Source organism: Nuphar pumila, chromosome 14 (genome assembly GCF_984573655.1).
Source record: "Nuphar pumila chromosome 14, dmNupPumi1.hap1.1, whole genome shotgun sequence".
NCBI lineage: Eukaryota > Viridiplantae > Streptophyta > Magnoliopsida > Nymphaeales > Nymphaeaceae > Nuphar > Nuphar pumila.
Genome location: NC_143262.1, coordinates 15,029,094 through 15,038,634, shown reverse-complemented (window position 1 = coordinate 15,038,634; position 9,541 = coordinate 15,029,094). Strand labels below are relative to the sequence as shown.

The window sequence follows — 9,541 nt, the reverse complement described above, 5'->3', positions numbered from 1 at the left end:
CATAGAATAGCTGGTTTCACACCTTTTTTGTAATCTTCAGCACATAAAACATTAGTTGTTTCAGAAGATAAGCCAAGCAATCTGTACCATTTGTATTCAGACTTTTTGCATAAACAATACCTTGTTTCGCACCTTTTCTTTTGTACATTTCAGCACATAAAACGTTAGTTGGTTCGGTAGATAAGCCAAGCATGGGCTGGTCAAGCTAGCCAACAGGCTTTTCCTTCAAAAAAATACTGCTATACTTCCACACAATTGTACCGTTTATAACAGAGTACTTTTGATTCCTGAGAGAGAGAGAGAGAGAGGAAGCGCTCATAGATTATTAAAGTCATGATTTAATACAAGACATTGACAGAAAATACCACAAACTATCTACGCACCAAATTGGTTCCCGATTGCTCAATACTTGAGAATTCAGATATAAATACACCCAAGAGAAATTTCGATACAGTTTTTCCTTATTTTTTCATCTTTTTACTTACATATTCTATCTGAGTGTGTAGTAAAACTTTACAGAGTCAGGCAAGCTCCTCTTCTTGATCCAGCATCGCCGAAAAAGTTAGTGGCATGTTCATCGTTTCATTGACCTCCAAAAGCTTACCATGGGGTTTGGTAGTGCCTGTAATGGATTCTTCCGCTCTGAAAAGCTGCAGATAGAAAGAATTCAAGTTATAGATCAAGGAGACTTTTTTAAGATTTTGGATTTCAAGATATGGTATCAAGTCCTGATTTTTGTCTTTCAAAAAGTGGATAAGGGGTTTTCTTTAAAGAAAAGAAGTCAAGGAAATAGACCGCCACCTCAAGAAAATTCATCTTAGGAAACTATTAACAAAAAATAAGGATTCTTCCACGGTTCTCTCTGATAAATAAAAAATGAAACCAAAATTTATCTCGGGAAAGCTAGAGAACAAGGGATATGAGGAAGTTGTGGAAATTCTAGACTCACCAATACCTAACGAGCTCAATTTGGGAGAAATCAGTTGTGGCTGAAGAACTCCTCGACGGTTGCTTCACTGCAAGAACACGACACTTAAGACTATTTATGTAGTTCTCCACCATGGCCGTCCTGGATCCACAAGATTCAAAACAAACAGAGATGGAGCCATCATCAGGAGAGAGAGAGAGAGAAGACTTTTCACCAAATTCCCCCAAGGTATGAAGACTCCATTTTCCCCAGAATTCATCATTTCTCCAGAATTCTTCACTATAAAACTAATTAAAAACAGGTTTTGGAGTCAGGAATTACTTGTAAAGGAAGCTCCGTTCATGGAGTCCTAGAATAATGGTAGAAGCCCCTATCTTCTTCACCAGAGACATGATTGTCTGCCCCTGATCCCCTTCCGTCACTATAATCTCCACATTCACCTAAGCCAGAATAAATAAGGAAAAGTTAGATTACACCCTCATTTAGTGAAGCTTTATTAAGAAGAAAAAAGGTAGAAAGAAAGAAATCTTATTCAGAATCATACCAACCTCAGGAATCTTTGCACAGATATCCTTGAATGAAAGGGCCAATTGAAACCCCTTCAACCTACGAACCCTCTGCCTATGCGAAGCTGCTGCGATGCTGCTCTTCTTCTTCTTCTTCTGAACTTCCCCCGCGAAAGTAGAAGAGGAAGAAGAGGGCTCAAAGACATGGAGAAGGGTGACAAGATCTCCACCTCTAAGGATGTTATCAACCGCCCATTGAAACGCAGTTCGAGCAACATCAACATCCTCCACCACCATGATCACTCGGTGTTGAGCCATCCTTATTGTTCTCTCCTGTTCACTTCTGAGATCAGAGTAGCGCCAGGTTCTCATTGTTGCTCACCATTGGCCCAGAGTATAGGTGATCCCTATGATCGAAAAGTAAAAACCAATTCAATTTATTAGACAATATAAAAAAAACATCATAAAACATTCTTAAAGGATTTTATCACAATATTTTGAGAATATTAGCATTTACATCAACTTAACTAATATTTTCCTTTTCTAAGATTCTTCTATAATTCTAGTATCTCCTGGTGGGGTTTGTTGCACACCCACCCAAAAGAAGCCACTTTCTCTTGAAAGGGAGCCCAAGAAGGAAAGTGCTTCCTCATGGGAGGAGGTGTGAACCCATTTTGAAAGGAAAGATATGCTTTTGCATTTACTACACCACATATTTTTCATGTTGTCGTTGGTTTCACCCACCTTAAGAAAGAGCTTCTTTTTTCTTATGAAAGAGGACCTCTTTCCTAGGGAAGGGCATGAAACAAATGCCCACCTAAGGAATTCAATCATTAACTGCAAAAGTTGGTCAAGCGGATGCATCTTTGGAGGTAATACATTTAATCACACAGCCACCAAGAATGCACCTAGTTCAGCTATCTTTTGGGAACACCGACCTGGAATATATGTTTTAAGACTGGTACACAACCTTTGTTTAAAATGATGGGAAATCAGAATCCAGTCAGAACAGCATTATTAGGCATGCAGCATCCCCTACACCAATTCCCAGCCAAGGAGCAACCAAAACACAGAGAACTTCAGCAAATTATGTAGTGTTAACAAACACCGCCTTCTTTGCAATGCCATCTCACAATATGACAAATAATCCTAGGGAATTAAACCATAAGTATATCTGATTATTTCTAAACATCATTTCTGGAACTTCAATTTATAGGCTTGCAGCACATAAAGCTCTGATTTTTGCTACAGATCATTTCTGGAACTTCAAGTTACAGGCTTACAGCACATAAGGCACTAGGTCTCACTACACAGCAGAGTGCAGTCTCTATTGACAATGAGGCACATGATGCACAAGACACAGCAGTTACTATTACACAATTGAGCATTTGGGTCGAATAAGATATGTGGAATCCCAGAATATTGACCCAGTGGTCTGGGGTTTAAGTCACATGAAGGGCCCTTAGGTTGGTTATTGAGATAATTATTAAAGAAAAGAAAAGAGAAACAAATAATGTAGCATTAACAGTTGTAAGTCGTATACATACATATGTTTAGTCAGAAAACACAGATAAATTGTAAAAACAGAACCAATTTACATAGAATAATGTAAGTTCTGTAAAGGCAACAGAAAAGGAAACGGAAAGGGTGATTGAGGAAGACCATAGTATATGCCTATGTGGTATGTGTCCTTCGTTGGCTCAGGACACTTATATTAAAAAACAATAAAAACAATAACAAACAATAGATAAAGTGTTGGCAAAAATATACATGGGAGAAACCTCCATTACAAACAGAAATGCAAAATTTTTAGGAAAGGGATCATAGCTTGGTTCAAGAGAAGCTCTATAAAAGGACTTCAACTTGCCCTACGACAAACTACATGTCAGATAGTCACTGATGCTATTCATCTTTCATTTTTAAAAACCCATAACCAGGTGTGGAATAAGACAGATGGACTTGCTAGCGTTGCACTATCATAATCAAAGGATCTCAGGTTCAACTCCCCTCAAGGACATCCCACAGCTTGAGTAAAAAGAAAGTCCCAGTGAATCTCAACATTCACGGGATTCATGTCATCAATTTTCATTGTTCCATGAATTAGATCCCATCCACCATTTCTCATCCAATAATCAGCCCAAAAATACTCCTTAGTTCTTATCTCTATTAATGCTAAAGATCTAGGTTTCAAGGAATTGATATCAAACGCGGGTCTCACTAGAAAGCCATTGAATCCCCTTTACCTTTTTCCTCCGAGACCAAATGTCTAAGCGGTCCAGCCTTTACACTTTTTTGGATCTCATTCTCCAATGCAAATTTTATGTTCTCATGAATTGTCAATCTTTCATGACAAACTTTACTTGAGCAAACAAGCCCATCAGCCATATTCATGGCAAAGAGAGATCTGCCTTTAGAAAGGATAGCGTTATTATCAGTCTTAATATCTTATTGCCAAAACTTTCCCACCTATTATGCAAAGAGGCTTCTTTTCAAGATACCAAAGTAAAATCATCTCAACTCAGATACCCTTTTCCATAACGAGTCATTTGATTGTTCAGACAGCATCCCCTTTTCCATATGAAGCTATTCCATTTCCATAAGGAGCCATAACCCGAGCCCGTTGGATAGTGATAACCAATTCAGACGAGAGTATCAAAAGAACACTCTTGCAAGATAAACTACATATCAACAAAATCAGCAGAAAACAACATAATCGCATGCGGATGAAGATTTCACATCAAGTTCATATATTTTGCATTCGAACCCCTCGGAAATACTCGAAAGAATACCGCGAATCTTATTTATCCAAGCCATTTCCATCGGCCCTTGTGTGGAGGTGATTGAATCATACCCAATTGAATATAAACACATTTTCTTTTGCATCGCTCCGCAATCGGTTCCGTTAAAAATAGGGCCTATGCATCAAGTTAAACTACTGTCACGATGAATCAATTGTAAAATAACAAACGAAGAAAAATTCCCCACAGAGGACCAATCCAAACATCTTGGGCACACAAAGAGCAAGCGTAACCGCTTCTCCAGCGCAAGACGCACGAACCAACTTCCCAGAAACCAAGAGACGAACAGCAGGTACTCTAGCTGCAGAACAGTAGATGGAAAGAAAAGGGAAAAAATCGAGGGGAGTACCTGAACAAGCACGAGAACGAGTAGCTGGGAAGCCCGAAACCGCCACTCCAGCAAAGCAGACCCAACCTCACACTGCCATCAACCAACCACAGAAAACAAGCCAGAAAAGCAAGACCCTTACCATAACCAAAAAAGAAGAGAAAAAAAAAACTTCGGTTTTTCCTTCTGCACTCCGAGAGAGAGAGAGAGAGAGAGAGGAAAACCTACCACGAGAAGCTTCCCTCGTGACGATAGCCCACTTGGGAAACCGCGAATTACGAAGCTCCGGGAAACAACGAAACAGAGAGAGAGAGCGGCGCCTTTTTAATTCGCGATGACGCCTTCTTCAGCCCCCACCACCCACGGATTCATCACACCCTTTTCTCTCTCTCTCTCTAGAAGATTAAACTGTGAATAAAATTACTTAAAAAAGTATCACAAATCTCGCTCTAGAGAAGATGGTCGCTGAGAAAATTTAGGATAGATTAAATTTTTTATTCTATAAAAGTTTCTGAAAGTTATTAGCATTTATTGAATATAATTTTCTTTGGTTTTGGGTAAAAGCCAAAGGAAACTCTAATCAAACATCTTGACATTGCCGGGTATCCGATTGGTAAAACCCTTGGGAGGTGTTTGATTCGCGGACAGACCTGAACAAGAATACCCTGTCCTGTTCGGGAACAGCCTTGAACAAGGACGGTCAACACCACTAAAAGTGTTTTTTTTTTTCAAAAGCATCCAAGATGTCATGTTCTCCCCTGTTCTAAGGGGACTGCGGAACTCCCCCAAACACGTTTTCAAATTTGTCCTGTCCGTCTGTATACATCCCGCATTTAGCGTGGGTGGGTCTCACGCATTGCGCGAAGGGTGAACACTGCCGTCCGCGCAATCAAACGCCCTCCAAGGCTTCTCCTACCCACTTAGTACACCCTGCTTGTGGGTGTGGCAAAGAATACTTTCATGGTTTACAAACTTGTGACGTTCTGTCAACTTGGTGATGTTTTCCTATGAGATGAGATGAGAGCCCATGTGGGCGAAATGTTATATAATTATATAAACTAAAAATAAAATTTCGATATCTCATAATAGACATTGTTTTGCAAATATTGCAGGTTTTTTCATATCTTAATGACTTTTAAAAGTATAACATGTTAAAATTGGAAATGTTTTCAGTGTATAACTAATACTTGCTACATAAATTGAAATACAAGCTGGTATTTGCTGGCTACAGAAATATGCAGTTTGGAGCCCTGGGCCCTCTCCTCGGGAGCGTTCCTTTGCATGGATTTGGTGTGAGCTGTTACTGCATGTCACCATGTGTTGGGACGTTGCAACTTCAAAACCCAATGGTATGATATGTAGCTGGTGTGGGTCTGACTAACCCCAGCTTGCCTATAAAAAAAAAGAGACCATATTAGATAGAATCCAAAAGATGAGTTGTCAAATGTTTAATCGATGTTTCGTGTGTGGAAACTTCTTTGAGACGGCTGCACACCATTTTTGGTTTTATCCTTATTTTCAGGCTATATTTGTAAGGCATGTTAATTTTGTTATATGAATACACATGATTTTTTATTTTTAGTATGGTATCGGTTGTTATGTATATATTTTTACATTTGAATGTGATTTGGACACGAGTCAGATCTTGTATCATGTCTGACCCAATTGGAGTCTCCAAATTTGTGCTGCTATAATAGTGGATACCTGATATTTTATTTGGGTCTTAAAATTTGGATGTCTCGTATTTTTATTTAGATCTTAAAATTTGGATCTCTAATATCTGATCTCAAAGATCGAATCTTTGATAGTGGATTCTTGATATTTTATTTGAATTTTAAAATTTGGATTTCAGAGATTGGATCACTTCTTAAAATTTGGATCTCTGATTTTGGGTCCCGAGAGATTTAGATCTTTGTATGGATCTAGATAGACATGATAGGAATCCAAAAATCTAAATGAATCTTGGATACTCATTAAGTTGATCAAATTACCTATGATGGGTGAATAACCAAAGTATGGTAGGGAGTCACCCACCTACTTTATATATATATATATATTAAGGTAAATCTTAAAAAGGAAAAAATTTATTAAAGGAGGAAAGGTTAAAAGTAAAAAAGTAAATGGGTTAAAAGGGGTTGTTTTGAAAAAGAGATTTTTAAGTAGTATCGGTTTACATAATTTTTTGAGAGATACCTTTTTTAATATAAAGGCAAAAAAAAAAGCCTAATAATTAGGAGGTGAATGGGCTGAAATATAGGAAAAGGAAAACTACTTTTGTGAAACCTCCCTTTCACACCCTTCCCTCTTGCTTATCCTTGTAACTGACCCCCCTCCGCCTTCTCTCTCTCTCTCCTCTATTTTGTTCATCCTATATGATTGGGAGGAACTCCATTGAAGAAAGGCAATGAGGGTGCTAGAGTTGTTGATAGATTGCAGTCAGACCAAGAGAAGATCGACCTATTTCTAAGCATCAACATACCTGCTGTTGCATTCAAGCTGAATCGAGGTAGGAATATGTTAGTAGTGTGTGTGTGCACGGCGCCAAGATGCACTGCATGCTGTACCCATCACAAGCATATGTATGGTTATACATATGCTCAGCCATGAGTGTTAAGCATGACTGAGACGTGCTATGAAAACTATATATACATATATAGTTTCACTTGTGTGTGTAACTAAGAATACACTGCAAATACATTAGCATGTGTTGTTACTTGGACTCATGATTTTTCCGAGCATGTTGTTCATATATATATATATATGAGGGTTCTTTGAGTATATATATGACATATATCTTGTTGTGTATTTACCTCTTTTATCAATACGCTACAAATACATTACCATGTATTGTTGTTACCTGCACTTTCTGAGCATGTTGTTCATATACATATGACGGTTCTCTGAGTATATATATGACATATTTGTTGTGTGTTTACCTCTTTTATTAATACGATGCAAATACATTAGCATGTGTTGTGGTTACCTACACTCATGATTTTTTTGAGCATGTTTTCCATGTATATATATAGGAGGTTTCTTTGAGTATATATATGGCATATATTTTGCTATGTATTTACCTCTTTTATCAATATGCTGCAAATACATTGGCATGTGTTGATGTTACCTGCACTCATGAATTGTCTAAGCATGTTGTTCAAAAGCGCCAGCTGTCTTTATGGATACTTGAATATGTTTGTGATTGTCTTCATTGACAATATTCTGATATACTCAGAGGATATGGAGCAGCATTGGGGTCACTTAATAATTGTTTTGGAGACTCTTAGAAAACACTAATTGTTCACTAAATTCTTCAAGTATGAGTTTTGACTTGAGAAGGTCATGTTCTTAGGCCACAGAGTGTTAGTGGACCTAGCAAAGGTAATTAATTCATGTATAGACTATCCTGCTATGAAAATGAAATTCTTATATTAAATTATTAAAAAATCTAAATAATTAGGCATCAGTTGTTTAGGTGGATGCTGTATTAAATTGGGAGCAGTTGAAAAGTGTCAGAGACGTTAGAAGTTTTTTGTGTTTGGCAGACTATTATCGTCGGTTCATTTAGGTTTTCTCTTGAATCACAATGCTTATGACAAAACTCCTTAGAAAGAGAGTCAAGTTTGAGTGGATCAACAAACATGAGGAAAGCTTCCAGACTTTGAAGAAGAAGCTTATGATTGCTCTTGTTTTGACATTGTCATTTGGTCAAAGTGGCTTTATAGTATACATGGATGCTTTAGATACAGGTTTGAGGTGCATGCTGATGCAGAATGATAAATGTATAGCATATGCATCTTGACAACTAAAGATTCATGAGCGAAACTATCTAACTCATGACTTGGAACTGGCAACTGTAGTGTCCACCTTAAAGATATGATGACATTACCTATATGAAGATCAATTTAAAGTATTTACAAACTATAAGAGTCTTAAGTATTTGTTCTTGCAGAAGGAATTAAACATGCAGTAGAGGCGGTTGCTAGAATTCATAAAAGCCTATGAGTTTACCATTTTCTATCACTCGAAAAAAGAAAATATCATAGCAGACTCACTTAGTCGTAAGACGGGTGGTACATTGGCCAGTTTAGTTGAGAAAGGATAGAGATTAGTGGAAGCTCTTTGCAGATAAACAAGGGTCTGACCGCTCACCCTAAAATCCTTATAAGGATTATTATGGGTCAGAAGGAAGATCCTCAGTATGAAAAACTTAAGAAGCTTGCATAGTAGGAGGATTCCTCATTCATATTTAGGGAAGATGGTAATATTTGAATGCAGAAATAGCTTTGGGTCCCTAACAACCCTAAATTAAGGAAAGAAATATTAAGTGAAGCTCATAAGTCTAAGTACACCATACACCCGAGGAGTACAAAAATATTTAAGGACTTACAACAGAGGTATTGTGATGTCTTTCTTGTATTATGAAATATTTTTATGTAAAAGTAACGTGAAAGCCAGACACCAAAAATAAAAATCGGCTCTCACAAGTGGTGGAGTCTGGGTCGAACTCAGGGAACGGGGATACTTATATTCAAACATGCAACTAAACTATGCTTTATTGCCTAAAATAGAAAATTACGTAAAAATAAAACTACTTAACTATTACATCAAATGAATACCCTACGCAGAGGGTTTAAAATGATTTTATTATAAACCCCAAAATTAAATGGAAAGTAAAACTCCTAATCTAAAAGAAAAACAAAAGTCTTCTACGATTGTGCTCTTGTGTCGCGTAGCTAACGCACGCCACCACATATCTCGCTCGCTTGCCTTCGCTTTGCGCTTTCCTGCAAAACACGAAATGCACGAAGCAACAACACAAAACAAATAGTACTATACTATATAAAAAAATATGGATGCGAAAATGTCCTAAATGAACTAAATGCAAGCCTTAGCCTAAACTTCACTAATCTATTTGCGAAACAAATATGTGAAGCTAAATGCACAATAAAGTATGAAAATGAAAGGTAAGAATGTGAAAATG

General features: G+C 37.5%; 1 protein-coding gene across 3 annotated transcripts; it reads right to left on the bottom strand.

Annotated features, from left to right (window-relative positions):
• Window positions 1-303: 303 nt before the first annotated feature.
• Window positions 304-4,957, bottom strand: LOC149816478 (uncharacterized). 3 transcript variants are annotated; one of them, XM_089986728.1, is made up of 6 exons: window positions 4,789-4,936; window positions 4,582-4,653; window positions 1,477-1,841; window positions 1,250-1,368; window positions 956-1,069; window positions 304-650 (listed from the first exon to the last, which is right to left on the bottom strand). In XM_089986728.1, exons 3-6 carry the CDS (start codon window positions 1,804-1,806, stop codon window positions 575-577), a joined length of 639 nt encoding a protein of 212 aa, XP_089842854.1. In that variant the 5' UTR covers window positions 1,807-1,841; window positions 4,582-4,653; window positions 4,789-4,936; the 3' UTR covers window positions 304-574. The 3 variants fall into 3 exon arrangements, with proteins under 3 accessions (XP_089842854.1, XP_089842855.1, XP_089842852.1); XM_089986729.1 differs by having other exon boundaries at window positions 380-650; window positions 950-1,069; window positions 4,789-4,957; XM_089986726.1 differs by lacking the exon at window positions 4,789-4,936 and having other exon boundaries at window positions 380-650; window positions 950-1,069; window positions 4,582-4,714.
• Window positions 4,958-9,541: the final 4,584 nt, after the last annotated feature.

What these genes read in the sequence shown, in the direction of transcription:
- LOC149816478 (XM_089986729.1), bottom strand. Translation starts at nt 1,806, where the DNA reads ATGAGAACCTGGCGCTACTCTGATCTCAGAAGTGAACAGGAGAGAACA. An exon ending in GAACGGAGCTTCCTTTACAA is followed by an intron (nt 1,070 to 1,249) that starts GTAATTCCTGAC and finishes TTGTGGATCCAG; the next exon opens with GACGGCCATGGTGGAGAACT. An exon ending in ATTGAGCTCGTTAGGTATTG is followed by an intron (nt 651 to 949) that starts GTGAGTCTAGAA and finishes TTCTATCTGCAG; the next exon opens with CTTTTCAGAGCGGAAGAATC.